This window comes from Mastomys coucha, unplaced genomic scaffold, assembly GCF_008632895.1.
Source record: "Mastomys coucha isolate ucsf_1 unplaced genomic scaffold, UCSF_Mcou_1 pScaffold5, whole genome shotgun sequence".
In the NCBI taxonomy this organism is placed as follows: Eukaryota; Metazoa; Chordata; class Mammalia; order Rodentia; family Muridae; genus Mastomys; species Mastomys coucha.
Window position 1 is genome coordinate 65200963 of NW_022196911.1, and position 17761 is coordinate 65218723.

Genomic DNA, 17761 nt, shown 5'->3' on the forward strand with positions numbered 1-17761 from the left:
GATTTGAACTCATGACCTTCTGAAAGGCAGTCGGTGCTCTTCCCCACTGAGCCATCTCACCAGCCCAAGTCTCTTAATCTTAATACAAAAAGGACTCACCTCTGCTGTGGGCTTCCTCTCATTCTCAAACTCATTATTCAGCCCACACCTGACCTCCTCCGTACCTTTGACACCTTTCTGATTCTTCTGTTGTAGTAGTGAGATATCTTGATTGCCTTCCTCAACTGGGATCTCTTTTTTTCCAGGTCAGGGTTAGAGTTAGAAGCTTTAACAGTATAAGTAAGTGGTAATTTCTGCGTACCTACTGCCTCCCTGGAGACTTGGTTCTTTTTTTGTCTCTTCTCTTTTTCTGTTCACTATGCTTGATGCCCTGAAAATCACAATCCTCAACTCTGAAAGGACCAGAGGGGTGCAGTGGGCAAGTGTGCTGTCGGAATTATGACTGAGTAGACCCCAGAAGCGGCCAGCAGAGGGCGCGCTGGGACAGGGAGCGATCCTACCGGGGCCGTCGGCGTAGCGGGCACCGCCAGAGCGCACTTGGGGAGCACGGACCAGCGCAGTGGCGCACTCGTACTACTCTCAGGGGGTGCTGTACCAGATAAAAATGAACTGTATATAGTGTCGCCCCATGTCCTCTCATGTGGAGGAGGCAGCCCTCGGAAAGAGTGACTGCAGATTGGGAACCAATACTTATTCTGATGGGTGGTGCGTTGTTCCAGATGCCAAGATTGCTACAGAAGTCTTACTGCTGTGGCGTTTACTGCCTAATGTGTGATCAGAACATTAAAGGACCTAAAAGGTCAAAACCATTTCATATTTCAAAAAAAAGTTACGATAAGATAGGATAGTTGATACTTGAAGAGACACTCCCCGGGTCCCTGAGACGCAAAGATAGCAAGTGTTAAGCAAACTGCATGTACAAGGTCGGTGAGCCAGGGTCCTGCAATCTTGAACCTAAGAAAATCTGAAAGTACGCGATAGGAGACACCAGAACTGCGGCAGGAGACCAGCTTAACCAGAGGAGGCTTAAAAGAACTTTCCTGGAGCAAAAATAATGTCCTTTGGTTTGCTTGTTTTTAACACATCAGCTCTGCCTGGCCTCAGACTAGTGAATCTTCCTGCCTTGGCTTTCAGAGTGCTAGAGTTACAGGTGCTGTCTACCATACACAACCTAAAAAGAAGGCGTCTTAATGAGCGTGTTGGCTACATGTATGGGTATTTTACTAAAACTAAGAAAAGAGCTGCGCTTTGTTCTAAATCTGTAAACTTTGTTTCTTCTTCTTGAGACATTGTCTCTCACTGTAGCCCAAACTGTCCTGGAACTCTCTACATGACCCAAGCTGACTTCGAACTCAGTAAGGCTGCACTGGGGAGGCGAAAGCAAGAGGATCAGGACCTCGAGGCCAGGCTGTGCTACACAGACCTTGTTTCAAAACCCTAAAAACATAAACACGAGGGACTTCTGCTTAGGACAGCCACTGTGCCTGCCCTGGAGTGTGCGTGCACGTTCTGTGCGGGAAGGTACCCAGGGCGGTAGAGGGTGGAGAGTCCGGGCACCGACCGTCTGAAGAGTGGGGAGGCCAGCGGGCCCCCCTCGCTGCAGAACCGCGGCTGCTGGCCGCTACCCCCACCCGGGTCGTCAGGGGCAACCCCGGAGGCTCGCCCCGGCCCCGCCTTGCGCGCAGAAGCCAGGTGGCCGTTGAGGCGCCACCAGCCGGTTTGATTTCCCGCGGCCGGTGGAAAGGGGCGGAGGGGGGAGGGGAGACGAGCCACTAGCCAATGGGCTGGGCCGGGCGCACCACGTGACGACCGGGAGGCGGGGCCCAGGTGTACTTACGGAGTGGCGGGAGGGGGCCGCAGCTTCGGAGCGGAGTCCGGGAGGCGGGGCTGGCGTGCGGGCCTGGGGGGCTGCGCGGCTGCGATTGGCCGGCGGCCGGGGGGCGGGACCCGAGCGCGCAGCTTCAGCCGACGGCGATTGGCCTCAGCTCAGGGCCCGCGGCAGGCGTGCGGACGAGGCTCGGGGCGCGAGGACCGAGTGGGGTGGCCGGTCCGCGAGCCGGGGGGAGGGGCCGGGGTGGTGGTGGTGGCAGCGGCGGAGGAGGCGGTGGCGGCGGGGGCCGGTACTGGACCCGGCGGGATGAGCGAGGCGGAGGCGGCAGTGGTGGCGACAGCGGCCCCCGCGGCGACGGTGCCCGCGACGGCGGCAGGGGTGGTAGCGGTGGTGGTACCGGTGCCCGCGGGAGAGCCACAGAAAGCAGGCGGCGGGGCGGGCGGCGGGGGCGGAGCCGCCTCTGGCCCCGCTGCTGGGACCCCCTCAGCGCCCGGCCCTCGCACCCCTGGCAACCAGGCGACGGCGGCCTCGGGGACTCCCGCGCCCCCGGCCCGGAGTCAGGCGGACAAGCCGGTGCTGGGTGAGGGGGGGCCACGCGCTAGGGCGGCTCTGAGGGTCGGCGGGCTGGGGGAGGGGCAGCAAGGTTTGGAAAGCCGAAGGAAGGCCTGGCCCAAAGGACTAACTGGTCCGGGAGCTGCCGAATAAATTATTAGTGGATTCCGCTGGAGGGAAATCTTGCCGCACCTTCGGGAGCCGGAGGGCGGGACAGGCAGGTTCAGCTAAGGCTTTGGGGTAGGAAAAATGAAACCTCAGGGTCTGGCCACACCCCTGTTTGCGGGATCCTTGGTGTAGTTGACTCTGGTTTTTGTTAGGCAAACCTCTGAGCTTGGGAAGCAGGTGAATAGGGTCTCTTAAATTTAGGAGGGCTAGAACGGCTGTTGAGTTTTGACCCTGAGGGTGGACCAGGTGAGTACCCGGTTCTAGGTGAAAGACCTGGACTTCGTAGGACGTGAGGAACGTGGGTTTGAGAGAGCCTGAAACCCCTGTGTGAGTTTTTCCACTTAAAACTAGGGTTAAGAGTACTTTGACACTTCCAGTGAAGTCTGGTTGACTCGCAGCTTATTAGGGAGGCAGGTTAGATTTTAGCTTAGTTTTCTCTCAGAACTCAGCCCAACTCCGTCTCTTCCCCCATCTTACTATCCCCACTGCATCTCTGCCTGGCAGCAATCCAAGTCCTGGGCACTGTCAAATGGTTCAACGTCCGGAATGGTTACGGATTCATCAACAGGTATCCGAGGAACCCAGGGAGGGGGAGGAATGGGTGTCTTTTCCGAACTGACCTGTGGGATTGGACACCTTGTTTCATCTCTACCCCTGCCAAGGCACATGGTTGTGATGTCCAGCTGAGGCTGGTTGTTGAAAGTCTTTAACCACAGCACAAATGTATGCTTACTGGCAAGAAGAAGCTGCACCCACATCTTCAAGGGCAGCAGAGGATTGATTAATAATCCAGGAACTTGGCAAACCTGACCCTGACCTTCCCAGCTCCTCTGTCTCACCTTCTGGAGTTGCTGCATTATTTTTAGCTGTGTGCCTTTGGGTTAGAATGTTTGGGGCTCCTGGTTGGAGTCCTCACTGATTTCCTGGTTAAGGGCAACACTCCTGGCACCTTCACAACTTCTATCCCTTAAAGAGCTGTGGCTCATTGGAACCACAAACCACCCACCCCCAAATGATAGGACTGAGGCTGGTGTGTGTGGGGAAGGAGAGCGCCTGCCCAGGCAGAGACTGCTGCTTTGCTTCAGTTGCAGCCCCACCCCTTCCAAGCTCTGGGAGAGGCTGTGGCAGATTCTGACCTAGTAGAGCCAGGCCCCCTACTCTGGCCTTCCCCACCTCGGGCACCCTGCCCAGCCAGGCCCTCCTGGGAGCCTCAGTTCCCTCTTTACAGGCTGACCTTTGTGCAGATCCAAGTACTTTAAAATGAGAACATTTGTTCTAGGGAAGGCAGCTTCCTGCAAATCCTCCTCCTGTCCCCTGTCCTGGGACAAACCAGAGTCATAGGCAAGGTGGTGACAGAGACTGAGAGCATGTCCTTTCGCCCTTGTTCAATTTGTGTGGAGAGCTTGTGGTTCTCCAGGCTAAGGCTTTGTGGCTGTTCAGAGAATGCGCCTAATGCCGTGTTCTCTTCTCACAGTTGTACACCCCTGGCTTTGGCCCTTCTTTCTCCCTCCTTGAACATAGAAGGAAGGAGCCTGTGGAATATTCCAACCCCAATGGGTTGAAGGGAGAAGGGGATATTGGCCAGGGACAGTTAGACCTGGCACCAGCAGGTTCTGAGGTGCCTCTGGGATAGAAGGTGACGCTGTCCTGGCTCCTTCAAGGTGCCTTTGCTACCTCTTTCTACCTTTTCTTATGAAGTCCAAGTCTCTCACTGGATTTACAGCGTGCTTCTCTTTGCACCAGCTTTTGGAGCCCTGGTGGCTTGCTCTTCTTGCTCCCAGGGTCCTATCATACCCCCAGGGACTGGAACAGTGGAGAGGCTGGGCCCATCTTGGGAATGGGCAGCTAGGGAGGCCTCAGTGGAACTGAGTGCTTTACCCATCACCCCCTTAACAACCCATCCTGTTCTGCAGGAATGACACCAAGGAGGATGTCTTTGTTCACCAGGTAAGAGCTAGGGTGGCTTTCTGAGGGGAGGCTCCTGCCCCCTCTTTGGAAGCCTTTGCCATAACCCCTAGCTGCACACAATATATTTCTCTGGCTCTTCACAATAGCCTGCCCATAGCTGGCCTTCTCCCATCTGCCTCAGGTGTCTGTATGAACCACCATTAGCCCAACTTTCACTGAATTGCTAAACAGCTGTCAGAGTTGTGTGTGTGGCCCTCAGGGCATGGCATGCTCACCACCTCCTGGGACCTGTTAACCCCACAGGAAGGAATCGAGCAATTTTCTGAGGGAAAGACCAGAGACACTTGGGTGCAGTGAGTCTCAGAGTGTATTCTTTGGCTCAGCAGCAGCATCACCTGAATTCTCAGGCCCCACCCCAAGCCACTGAATTAATCAGACTTGGGGCTGGGGCCGGGCACTCTGTTTTAACATGCTCCCAGGTGATTCTGATGCTGGCTAGTTTGAGAACCACTGCTGTGGTGAAGTGCTCAGTGGGATCGAGGTAAGAAGCACAGTACGTTTTACCCACTTTACGACTTCAGACGGTTCAGCCTTTGTTTTGCTCTTGAGTTCCTACTGCCTCCATGTTTTGAAGTCCTTGACGGGTACAGGGGAAGGGAGGACATCTTGGGGATAGTGGTTCCCTCAGACCTCTAGCTCATGACTTCCCCCTACTAATATATTTCTTTCTTGGCACTTGGAGCTGTGCTCCAGGCCCTCCCCTCCCTCTACTACTTTGACCATTTTCTTGCTCTGCCCTCCAGCCCTAGACTCCAATAAAATGTCACCAAGAATGGAGTTGGGTGGAGGCTGAGCTGGCCCAAGGGATCCTGGCTTTGCTGCCCTCACCTTTCTCATGGCTTTTCCCCCCAACCAGACAGCTATTAAAAGAAACAACCCCAGGAAGTTTCTGCGAAGTGTTGGAGATGGGGAGACTGTGGAGTTTGATGTCGTGGAAGGAGAGAAGGTTTGGGAGCTGCTGTGGGGTAGAGTTGGCCAGGACTGTGGGAGGGTGGCCTGGAGGTCAGCCAAAGCTTTGGCCCTCCTCCGACCAGCTCTGCCTCTGGCTGTGGTGGAAATGGGGCTTGTACTCTCTCACCTGGATGTTGTCAAACGCTAGAGCTGCTCTAAGACATGTCCTAAAGAACCCATCCCTGTCACCAGCCAGTAACATGTGGGTTTCTTCTCTTTAGTTCACCAAGCACTTCCATGTCTGTTTTCTACACGGGACCCCAGCCCTAACAGGACCCTCAGTCAGTCCTCTGGAATGAAGGAGGGACAGTGGCTCTCTCTATCTCATCCTGTCCTGTCTTTACACTCTGGGGGGAATGTGGCAGTTATTTCTAAGGACAAGTTGTTTCTTCTCAGATGGGTACAAACTCCTTCTGCTGCCCCTCGGGGGAGGGGACAAAGGAGGAGTGGTTTTGAGGAGTGATAGGGTAGAGGACTTGGGCCTGAAGAAGGGGGACACCAGTGATCTGGCAGGTTTGTAAGTGCTGTGTGTTGGTTTTCAAGGCAAATTCTGATTGCTCCCTCTCTACCTCCTCAGGGTGCAGAAGCTGCTAATGTAACTGGGCCTGGGGGGGTGCCAGTGAAGGGCAGCCGCTATGCCCCCAATCGACGTAGGTTCCGTAGATTCATTCCGCGGCCTCGCCCAGCTGCCCCACCACCCATGGTGGCAGAGGCTCCCTCAGGTGGGACAGAACCTGGCAGCGAAGGGGAGCGGGCAGAGGACTCGGGGCAGCGACCAAGACGACGGCGCCCACCACCCTTCTTCTATCGAAGGCGGTTTGTGCGAGGCCCTCGGCCCCCCAACCAACAACAGCCCATAGAGGTGAGACAAGTTGCAGCCAGGGAGCTAGTTCTCTACATTATGGGAAGACGTTGGGGAGTTGTGAGGACAGAGACCATAGACTGTCCTCACAGGAAGTAGAACTAAGAGCAAGGAAGCACCACAGACACAGGGAGCTCCATAGCCCACCTAGGCCTCTGTATGTTCCCAGGGCTCCGATGGGGTAGAACCCAAGGAGACAGCCCCATTGGAGGGTGACCAGCAGCAGGGAGATGAACGGGTACCCCCACCCAGATTCCGGCCCAGGTACCGAAGGTAAGACTGTTGCTTTGTCTTCCCCTTCAGGGTCCAGGGTTGGGCCTGTGTGAAATGACAAAAGTTCTAGAGCCTGGAACAGATGGGGACAAAAACCAGGGAATCCTGGGAAGGGAGTCTGCTCAGTTCCCTGATCCTGTCAACTTGTTTCTCTTTCTAGGCCTTTCCGCCCCAGGCCACCCCAACAGCCTACCACAGAAGGTGGGGATGGAGAGACCAAGCCCAGTCAAGGCCCCACTGATGGCTCCCGGCCTGAGCCCCAGCGTCCACGAAACCGTCCCTACTTCCAGCGGCGTCGGCAGCAGCCCCCTGGCCCCCGGCAGCCTATAGCCGCAGAGGTGAGGGTACTTTCTGCCTTTTGCACCTCTGCTTTCCTTGTCCCCGTCTGGCTCACCCCGGCAAGCATTACTCACCAGGAAACCCTGCACAGGCAATCAAGCCCAGGGTGCTTTTGCATGCCCCATCCCCATCCCCATCCTCATCCCGGCTTTGGGGTGTGAAGTGTGGGAATGGTTGGAAGGGACTAGAGGAGGAAAGTTAAGAAAAGGTTGAAGTAGGAGGTTGTAAACCAGTTAAGTCTTAATTCACCATTGCTCTTCAGACCTCAGCACCTATCAACAGTGGGGACCCCCCCACCACCATACTGGAGTGATTCCAACTCAGAGGACACCCAGAGCTACCATCTGGTAAGTGCTGCTTCTCAGGGCAGCTGACCAAGAAGCCTGGGGTTGGATTCTAAGTGACCCTTTATGATTGATGCCTCTCTCTCTCTCTCTCTCTCTCTCTCTCTCTCTCTCTCTCTCTCTTAGGTATCTGCCAGTTTCCAACTGACTCTACCCAGCACCCCCCTCCCCCTCTTTCCCATAATTCATGACATCAAAACATCGGCTTTTCCCTTGAGACTCAGGAGGGCCAAAGCAACAGCCTTTGGCTTTTTTCTCTTTTTTTTCCCTCTCCCCTAGCATGGGTTGAAGGAAGGGATCCATCCTTATTGTTCAGAGGCATCACCTCCCTCCCCTAGTCAGGCTGAGAAGGAACCAGCCAGCTCATACCTCCTCCTGATTGTTTTTCTTCCCTACCCATTTATTTTTTGTTTCCCTTCGACCTCCCCTCAACACCTCTCAAGCCATTTTATGAACTGTCATGTGCCACCTGAGCCTCCAGTAAAAACAAAAGCAGGCTTTCTTGTTGTCCTGGTCTCTGGCTCTTCTGTTTGAGGATGAGGACTCACTGGGTGGGCTGAGACCCGAACAGCTGCCGGCCTGCTAGTACTTCCTTGCTCTATATCCCTAGCTATTCAGTTGTGACAAGAACTTTTTTTACCAAGAGGAACTGGGTCACTGAGGCTGAGGTCTCAACAGTGCCTGTGCACTTGTGAATATAGTTTACAAACCATTTACTGTTCATTTAAGCAGTAGATAAGGGCTTGAAAGAGATGACCTAGCAGTTAAGAGCACTGATCGATCGCCTTCCCAAAGGTCCTGAGTTCAATTCCCAGCAACCACATGATGACTACAACCATCTGTAACAGAATCTGATGCCCTCTTCTGGTGTGTCTGAAGACAGCGACAGTGTACTCACATACATAAAATAATTCTTTAAGCAATAGATAAAAATCAAAGTAGGGAGCCAGATGTGCCAGCACTCAGGAAGCTGAGACAGGAGGATTCCTAATTCCAAGTCATCCTGGGCCACATAATCTGTCTCAAGAAGACAGATTGTTTTAAAAAGTAGGGCATTTGGGTTCAGGTCTGTAAACCAGCTCTCTGGAAGGCCGAGGCAAGAGTTTTCCTACAAGTTCAAGGCTAGCCTGGGTTATAAGTGAGACCCTAGTTTTTGAAGGAGGGAAATTGAAAGTGGATGTGAATAAGTGACAAAATCTTCAGGCACTATCTGCGCCTTAGCCCAGGAAGGACAAAGTGGAAAAGGTGAGTGGGGAATTTCTGTCTTAGCATACCCTCCAGCTCCTCCACAGTGGGACACTCATCTTCATACAGTGACTTTATGGATGAATCTCTATATACACATTTAATACAGCAGCCCTTGGGTTTCTGCTCACTATCCGTTCTTCAAAACATAGAAAAATACCAAAGGCTCCCTCCCAACCAGTGTTTACAGGCAGCCTTTCAAATCCCCTCCTGCTCTTAGTTGGTCAGAAGCTTTGGGGTTTAGCACCCTTCCCGGAGGGAACAAGAAAGTGCTGGCACCCACACTTGGGAACAAGCTGGGACCCCAAATGGAGTCTGATGTGCTCCACTGTCCTTGCCCAGTCAGGTATGTACTGTTGTGTTCCTTTGCCCGGGAGGGTGGAGCCTGCAGGGAGGCAAGGCTAGATTTTGGGAGGGTGTATCCTTTGCCCTGGAGGGGTTAAGACAACCCCCTTCACCCAGAACCTATGTGGCAAGAGTTCAGTCAAAGTGCCAGTTTGTGGGAGGAGCCATAGTTGGTAGGAAAGCATCACTCACACCCACCCCTGCTGACTTCAGGGCGGCCCCGCCCTCCTGCAGACCCCTCCTCTAAAGGGAAAGGACAATTCTAGAGCTGAGTCTGGGTAGGGGCAGGAGGAAGGCAGGACGGGAGGAAGCCCACGTAGGTGGCCACAGCCTAGCCACACACATAAATAATCCGAAGGAATCACACGAGGGGAATGAGGGTGTACGTGAACCACCCCTCCCTTCAGCTTCCCATTTCCCCAGGCTGCGGTTCCTTCATCTGGGAAGTAACAGAAGAGAGGGCTAAAGTGCTGCAGAGGAAAGGAGGGACTCTGGGTAGAGAGGGCGGCTCTCCCACCCTGTTTTGCCCCTCAGTCATTCTCATCTGGCCCTAAGTATTCAAGTTCTGTACTGGGTTTCACCTCCTGCTCTAAGAGGGAAGGTGTCCGTCGGAAGGCAGCTGAGATCTGGTCAAATGTCCGGCCTCTGGTTTCAGGCACTTTTAGGAAGGTGAAGATGAAGAAGCCAAGCAGGAGGACGGCAAACAGAAGGAAGACGTAGGGACCCATAGCATCCTGGGACAGTTAGAGAAAGAAATGTTGACAGAGGTGGGAAGCCAGGAACCAACAACTAAGGAAACTGGGGCTACGTGAAGAACAGATGTTGCTCCCTTAAGAGGCAGTGGCAATGACTAGAAATGAAAGCTTACATTGAAAATCTCCTTTAGCTCTTTACTCTGCTCTCCTAAGTGTACACGTGGTAGACTCCTAAACCATTTATAGCATTAATAGAAAGTTTAAATTATACCACTGGTTTATTTTTTAGAAGACATCTAAGCTGCTGGACTACCCGTTTCCATCCATCTATTTCCACCTGTCTTCCCTTTGATTCTGGTGAAGTAGCTACACCAGACTTATCTCCCAGAGACCACCTGCAGGGCTGGAAGTCCCTGACTAGACAGCAAGGGAACTGGGGCTGCTTTGCCTCCTCTCTGGCCACAAATGTGGGAAACTGGGCAAAGGGTTAGGGAACGTACCGCAACATACTGGAAACCCATGCCAACGATGAAGTTACAGGTCCAGTTGGAAAAACCAGCTACAGCCATGGCGGCTGGGCGGGGGCCTTGGCTGAAGAGCTCAGCCACAATAAACCAGGGGATGGGTCCAGGGCCGATCTCAAAGAAGGCCACAAAGCCAAATATGGCCACGATGGAGACATAGCTCATGGCTGGAACCCGTTCCTAGAAACCAGGAAGGAATAGCAGAAAATTTGGTTCTGAGCCAGGCAGTGGTGGTGCATGCCTTTAATCCCAGCACTTGAGAGGCAGAGGCAGGCAGATTTCTGAGTTCGAGGCCAGCCTGGTCTACAGAGTGAGCTCCAGGACAGCCAGGGCTGTACAGAGAAACCCTGTCTCGAAAAACCAAACCAAACAAAAAAAACAAAACAAAACAAAAAATTGGTTCTGGCCTCTCTAGCTCTCCCCTTGCCTTTGGCCCAGAGAACTGAAATCTTTTCCAGGGCTTATCGGGTAGAAGCTGCCATTCTAAGCTAAAGCAGGCCTGGAGCATCCCCTGTCCACTGCCATTTTAGACAGGGTGTCACATGTTGCCCAGTTTGGCCTTGAACTTTCAAGGCCTCCACCTCAGCCTGGTGGGTTTCTGAGTGCTGTCATTTTGTTGGCTACCTCAGGAGGTTTCAAGGTAGAACATTCTGGTTTCTTGCTCCCTTGGCTCTATAGCTGTGCTTTTGGGAATCATTGCTCCTAGGGTATCATAGAAACATATGCTAGGCCCCAGTGTGGCCAGGGTACCTCAGAAACATAGACCGGTAGACTATAGCACCCATGATCCTGGCACAGTCGGCCACAGAGCCTCTTGGGGTTATCCCTATAGGTAAGACTGCTGTATTCTCAAAGTCCCACGGCCTCACCAGCAGCAGCAGAGCCACAGTCATCAAGATGGCACAGCCACACATGCCTGCCAGGCCCAGCAGATGGAGTGTCCGTCGCCCAGCTCGTTCTACTAAGAGCACCTGTGGGGAGAGTGGGGGTAGGGAGTGCAGCAGTCAGTTGGCAACAAAGAGTAACCCCAGGGCACCCAGGGCTATGACACCAGCAGTGTGGCCATTCCACAGGCAAGCAGTTACCGAGACCAAGGTGAAGACCGTGTTGACCACACCAGCTCCTATGGTGGCATAGGCTGGTTGTCCCACCCCAGCCGACTCGAAGATGCTGGTTGAATAGTAGAAAACCTAGAAGTGAGGGAGCAGGAGAGGCAGAGCTAGGGATGTCTGCTCCTTTATTCTAAACACACCAAACCAGACTGAGCCTGAATGCTAAAGGAGAAGGTGGCTTGTTCCCTTCTCCCTTTCCCCAAACTGGTACCAGACCCATGTTCCACCTGGGTCTCCATACGTACAGCATTGATGCCCGAGAGTTGCTGGCTCAACTGCAGCACCACTGCAATGATCAGAGGCTGCCGGTGGGTGCGGCTGCCCAGGAGCTGAAGCAAGGACATTGGACGCTCTCTCTCCAACTTCCGTTTCTCATCCTTCAGCTCAGCCAGTGCGTCAGACACATCAGCCCAGCCTGTCAGGCGCTTTAGACCTGGGGGTGGGGAACGTCAGGCTTTATGGAACCTGAGAGGAGGCCCGGTTACTAGCAAGGTGGGGTGGAGGTATGAGCCTGGGCTAGATGCGAGGTGAGGGCTCACTCTTTCGGGCAGGTCCCTCCAGGTTCCGGATGATGTAGAGGTATCTAGGGCTCTCAGGACAGAAGGGTAACAGAATCAGCTGCAGGAGAGCAGGGAGGACTGTGAGAGCCAGAAGCAGTGGCCACAAGGTAGCTGTGCCCAGCATAGACTCCAAGCCCAACACCTGCAGGAAAGAGGAAAAGTGACTTTGATCTCTTTCCAGCCCAAATATGGACATCCACTCCAACTCCTACTCCTGGCTCCCCACAAGGCCAAGTCTATTTACCTGGGCAACCAGAATGCCAATGACAATGGCCAGTTGGTTGAGTGTTCCCAAGGCACCCCGAAGATGAGTGGGGGCGATTTCTCCCACATACATGGGCACCAACCCTGATGTTAGCCCTGGGCAGAAGGAAGAAGAGAGAGCCGAGGATAGCTGCATATTCCCATATAGAAGCCCATACGTTAAGGAGAGCAGAGGCACAGAGTAGAGCCATAGCACCTGTGGGTACCTGAGTAGGCGCCAATGAGGAACCGTCCGAGAATGAGTATCTCATAGGAGGCCGCGGCATTGGCTAGGCCCATGAGGGCGCCCCCCAGCACGGCCAAGACATTGTTGGCCAGCATAGCCCTTTTCCTGGCAGGCACACAGAGAGGAGGGCTGGTCATGACACCCATGCTGCGGTCCTCCTTCCTACTCCTCCCCGCCTCTGCCCTCCAGCTCCATACCTTCCCAACCATTGAGAAATGATGCCAACGAGAAAGGAGGAAATCATGCCACCCACAGAGAAGATGGCCACGGAGAGAGCCCACAGTGTAGTGAGGGTGCCTTGTGGGATGGAATCCGGTCCCCCAGGACCCTGCCTACCCAGCCAGGTCGCATTGTAGCTCTGTTCAATCACCTGAGGGGGGAGGGGTGTGGAACATGGGAGTGACTCCAGAGACCTTTCCACCACCTGATGTGTCCCTCCCCACCCCCATTCACACAGCTGTAGGTCACTCACCTTCTGTGGGGCGTTGATAACCCCAATGTTATAGCCAAACTGGAGAGAGCCAAGCACAGCTGAGAATACAGCTAGGACCAATGTCCCAGTCACTCGCTGCCGAGGGGGTTCCCCATCCTGGACAGACAGAAACAAAGGAAGGTATGTCACATAGAGTCATGTTTGACTTCCTTCAGGGGCACAGGCCCAGCTGGAGCATGAAAATGCTGGGCTCCATCCAACATACTGGGTGAGAGAAAGTGGGCCATATTAGGAATTGAACAAAGATCTCACTGTAAACAGAACTCCACAGGAACTTGGGCATGTAGGAAAAAACTGGTCTCTGTGTCCACACTACAGGCAAAAGTCTGAGGATCTGGACTTCAATATTCCCCTATGACCTTGAGACAGACTCAGATGTGTGTGACCTTGGGTAAGTCACTTCCCCACTCTAAACTGAACCTGGGTTCCCTCTTCTGTCAGGTGATATTGCTTCCCTCGGCTACCTGTCTGTGAAAACTCTTGCAAAAATCAAAATCCACTCTAACAGTATCCCAGACAGTGCCCGTTTTTATAAACTAATAATGTCGTGTTAACATCAGCTCTAGTCTTCATCTCTTCCTTCTGGAAGTTCTCTCAGCTTGCTCCAGCAGGCCTTATACAGGCCCAAGAATGGCTATTCCAGAAAGGGCGTCTGGGTCATTGCCTTGGGGTAGCTTTTTCGGTCTAGGCATAGTCAACCCTCAGCTCCTAAACTGGGACCAAGTACTCGGGAATGTGACAGGGATTTTAGCAGGGAGAGAGAGAGAGAGCCATGCCCAGGGGAAGAGGAGGGATGGTAGTGAGTGGTGTGAGGGGCGGTGGCAGTGGTGGCTGCTGCTGGCGGCACAGTCTGTCTCCAAGCAGAAACCTGAGCTGGGGGGTGGGGTGGGGGCTGACACTCCCCTCTGCCCCTCCACCCACCGCAAGGCCAAGAGAAAGTTCAGCCCCCTGGAAGGCTGCCAGGAGTGGGGGTAGGGCCCCGAAGTGCTCGGGTCCTAGAAACACTGAACAGCTCCGGAAAGGTGAGACTCCGGATCTGCCTTCCCAAATAGAGTCGTGGGCAGAGTGTCACCCGATGCAGCGCACAGTGGGGTAAAAGACAAGTTCTGGATTCCTCAGAATCCAGTCTCTCAGCCTGGGCGCGTAAAGAGTCTCTCGGACCCACTCTGTCTCTTGGCGGGATTGGAATTTGACAGTCACGGGTTGTCTAGGCTGAATATAAATAGCCAGCCCCCCATCTCCAACCCCTGCGCCTGCGCAAGAACCGCCTCCTAGTTGACCCCAACCCCAAACTCAGCCCAAGAAAAACTGGACCAGATTTCCCAGTTCGCCCCCGAATGCTGAACCTTACTTCAGAGCCGATTTGCTGGAAACCCGACGGCATCTTGTTTTAAAAGAAGAAAAGTCTCAGGCGCTGCAATAAGAAAAAAATGAATAGGGTATAGGGTCCCGGCCTGGCGGGCACGAGACCCCAGCGTTCGGAAGCGAGTCTGGTGGGACTCACTGCCACAACCCACGGAACCGGAGAGCACCAAGGCTCTCCGGGATCTAGTGAGACCCGCTTGAGGGGGAAAGATGCGGAGAGCCGATGCCACCTCCTCACTCCCGCCCCGCCATGGGCTACGCCCTTCACAGCACCCATTGGACAGGATCCCGCACACCCCAAAAGGCCACGCCCCCACCCCTAGCCCTAGTGAAGGCTGGGGAGACACGCCCCTAAGGTTCCCGCCTGCCTCTGAGTTTTCAAAGTAGGGTCCTTGGAACAAAAGGCTCTTCCCGCCATCCAAAATCTTGGACTGCGAAATTTCTTAGAGTTGAGTGCAGCTGGTCCCCCTGAGAGGTCGAAGAGGAGGGTATGGGCTAGATGTACTTGTCAGAGTACGGGGTAACTCCATCAGGGTGACATAGAGCCCGCGTGTGTGTGTGTCAGAAACAATGCCCCGAAGTAACCCGGAGTGGCTATTTTTAGCTCCCACGTTAGGCTCCGCCAAATGTCAGGTCCCGGGTGTCCCAGCCTGTCCCAGGCGGGGGAGGGCAAGGGAGATGGAGCCTTAAAGGGTCCGCGACACGCTTCCCACAAGGAGATGACCCAAGGGACCAATAACTTCCGTTCCCGGCGTGTCTGGAGACCGTGCCTGATCGTCCTTTCTTTCCACTCATCCCTGGGCGGTGCGCTGCCTACTGGCCCATCTCCTCCACACATTCTCTATGTTGATTCCTGGAGGGGACCCAAGGGACAGGTGCTCACGCCGGTCACACCACCCTCCCTGAAGTCCCTGAGCCTCCAGGCATGTGCTGGCCGCGTGGGCGACAAGCTTTCCAGAGTCAGCTCCTGTTTTGGGTCTCCAGCTGAGAGGGCACGACCTAAGCGCGTCCAGGGAGAGAGCTGGCGGAGAATGTAAAGAGAGCGCAATTCAGAAAAAGCGCAAGAGAAGTGCAAGGCTTCTGGCGCCACCTAGAGGGAGAGCGAGGAACCTTAGAGGACTGCACCAGGGTAGCTAGCTTCTAGGGTGGCTCTCTTCTAGTAAACCATCCCCTCACCCCCCACCGCGAGAGCTCATTAACCTACAACCCAACCCTCTCCGAGTCTAGCAGCCGCCAGAATAGTACAATTTATATGATGGATATGTACAAGTACGGACTTCCTTCAAATTCCTTTTCCCAATGAGCTAACCAGTCACCATGGTGTCTTCTCAATGGTGGTGTTTTGACTTCTCTTGCACATTGGTTTTCTCCATCTGTACCATCTACCACTTTAGTCTGGACTATCCCGAAATGACTGCTTTTCCTGCTTCTCCTCTTCCCTGAAGGGAAGGGTGGAGGGGCAAGAAAGATGGCTCAGCAGTTAAAAGCACTGACTGCTCTTCCAGATTCAGGATGGTTTGATTCCCAGCACACGCATGGAATCTACAACCACCTGTAACTTCCGTTCCAGGGGATCCAACACTCTTTTCTGGCTTCCATTGGCCCCAGGTACACATGTGGTACACAGACATATACGCAGGCAAAATGCCCATTCACATAAAAAATAATAATATTAAATTAAAAATAAACAGAGAGAAGAATGCCCAGGGGTGGTGGGGCATGTCTTTAACCCCAAGGCCAGCCTGGTCTACAGAGTGAGTTCCAGGATAGCCAGGGCTTCAAAATAACAAAACAAAACAAAAACAAAACACCCAAGCCAAACACAACAAAACCAGGAAGGTAGATTACAATTTTTGAAACACATCACTTTTGTTTTGTTTTTGAGACAGTCTTGCTGTTCCTGAAGTTGACTCGGAATTCACTATTTATTACAGATTGGCCTCGAACTTGCTGTTCTACCCAGACTTCTGAGTGCTGGGACTGTAGATCTGAGGTTAATTCCTGCCTAGAGTCATTGTCCTTTTGTTATCCTGTGGTCAAGTTTGGATTTTCCTTCCAGATCTTCCTCTTAACTGTCTGTCTCCTTTCTTGCCTCTTCTTCTTCCTCTCCATCCTCTTCTTCCTTCCTCCCCTCCTTTTTTTTTTTATCCTTCCTGCCCCACCTTCCCTCTTCCTCTTCCTCCTGGCCTAGAACTACTATGTTAGCTAGCCTGACCTTGAATTTGTGATACTTTGGCCTCAGCCTCATGAGGCCTGGGATTACACTTGGTGCCTTTGCCTGTCCCTGCAGTCTGGAATACCAGAGAATTCCTATTCATCCTCCAAAGCAAGGCTCTTGGGGCTGGAGAGATGGCTCAGTGGTTAAGGATGCATGTTGCAGAGGACCCAGGTTAAATTCCCAGCATCTACATGGTGGCTCACAACCAACTATAACTCCAGTTTCAGGTGAGCTGACACCCTCTTCTGACCTCCTTGGGTACACATGTGGTACACAGATGTGCATGCAAGCAAAACATGCAAATAAAACAAAATAAATAAAGCTAAAGAAAATAAAAATAATTTTAAAGGTTCGGTTGGATCCTGGCAAGCAGCTTCACAGTTCTTCTGTAGCTCTCTCTGTTTCCTCTTTGCTTCTGGAAACATGGCCTCTGGTGTGGCTGTCACTGATGGTGTCGTCAAGGTGTTCAATGACATGAAAATTCACAAATCCTACCGGGCGGTAGTGGAGCACACCTTTAATCCCAGCACTTGGGAACTTGGGAGGCAGAGGCAGGCAGATTTCTGAGTTCGAGGCCAGCCTGGTCTACAGAGTGAGTTCCAGGACAGCCAAGGTTACACAGAGAAACCCTGTCTCGAAAAAAATACAAAAACCAAAAACCAAAAAAAAAAAAAAAAAAAAAAAAAAAACAAAAAAAAAAAAAAAAAAAAAAAAAAAAAAAAAACCCGAAAATTCACAAATCCTCAAGGACAGAAGAAATGAAGAAACGCAAGAAGGTGGTGCTTTTCTTCCTGAGTGAGGGCAAAAAGAGCATCATCCTGGAGGAGGGCAAAGGGATCTTGGTAGCAGATGTGGGGCAGACTGTGGATGACTTCTACACCACTTTTGTCAGACAAGGACCAACCGCCACTACATTCTCTAGGATGCAACCAAGGAGGGCAAGAAGGAGGACCAACCTGCTGTTATCTTCTGGGTACCTAAGAGTGGACCCCTTCAGAGCAAAATGATCTATGCCAGCTCCAAGGACGTCATCAAGAAGAAGCCAAGAAGAAGCCGACAGGAATCAAACACGAATTACAAGCTAACTGCTATGAGGAGATCAAGTGCCCCTGAAAAAAACTAGGTGGCACTGCGGCGGTCATCTTCCTGGAGTGCAAGCCTTTGTGAGGCTCCTCTAGCCCCTGCCTAGAGCACCTAACAGCCCTGGACATGCTCTTGGGTGTCATAAGAAAGGCTACCCCTTTCCTGCCAGACCAGAGGGACTGGGGGGGGGGGAGATCCCAGCAGCAGCGGAGACATACCTTCACCCCAGTGGGCAAATGTCCCTCCCTCCCACCTCCTGCACTTTCTCCTCCCTCCATCCCTGTGGGTTCTGGCCTTCCCAAGCTGCTTTTGATCTTCTGATTCCTCTTGGGTTGAAGCAGAC

The 17761-nt window shown here is 53.1% G+C and overlaps 2 protein-coding genes and 1 pseudogene across 2 annotated transcripts; 2 read left to right on the top strand and 1 right to left on the bottom strand.

Moving 5' to 3' along the window:
- The first annotated feature begins 1963 nt into the window (after positions 1-1963).
- On the top strand, positions 1964-7786 carry Ybx2 (Y-box binding protein 2). The gene is made up of 9 exons (XM_031354769.1): positions 1964-2411; positions 3056-3119; positions 4465-4498; positions 5376-5465; positions 6048-6332; positions 6502-6605; positions 6766-6943; positions 7207-7291; positions 7415-7786. The coding sequence occupies exons 1-8, from the start codon at positions 2138-2140 to the stop codon at positions 7255-7257; spliced, it is 1080 nt and encodes a 359-aa protein (XP_031210629.1). The 5' UTR covers positions 1964-2137; the 3' UTR covers positions 7258-7291; positions 7415-7786.
- A 396-nt stretch (positions 7787-8182) lies between these two features.
- Slc2a4 (solute carrier family 2 member 4) lies at positions 8183-14627 on the bottom strand. The gene is made up of 12 exons (XM_031354758.1): positions 14486-14627; positions 14104-14166; positions 12732-12848; positions 12457-12629; positions 12240-12364; positions 12014-12129; positions 11749-11911; positions 11455-11642; positions 11183-11287; positions 10967-11068; positions 10074-10277; positions 8183-9612 (listed from the first exon to the last, which is right to left on the bottom strand). Exons 2-12 carry the CDS (start codon positions 14134-14136, stop codon positions 9409-9411), a joined length of 1530 nt encoding a protein of 509 aa, XP_031210618.1. The 5' UTR covers positions 14137-14166; positions 14486-14627; the 3' UTR covers positions 8183-9408.
- A 2131-nt stretch (positions 14628-16758) lies between these two features.
- LOC116078468 lies at positions 16759-17502 on the top strand (annotated as a pseudogene).
- The last annotated feature ends 259 nt before the right edge of the window (positions 17503-17761 follow it).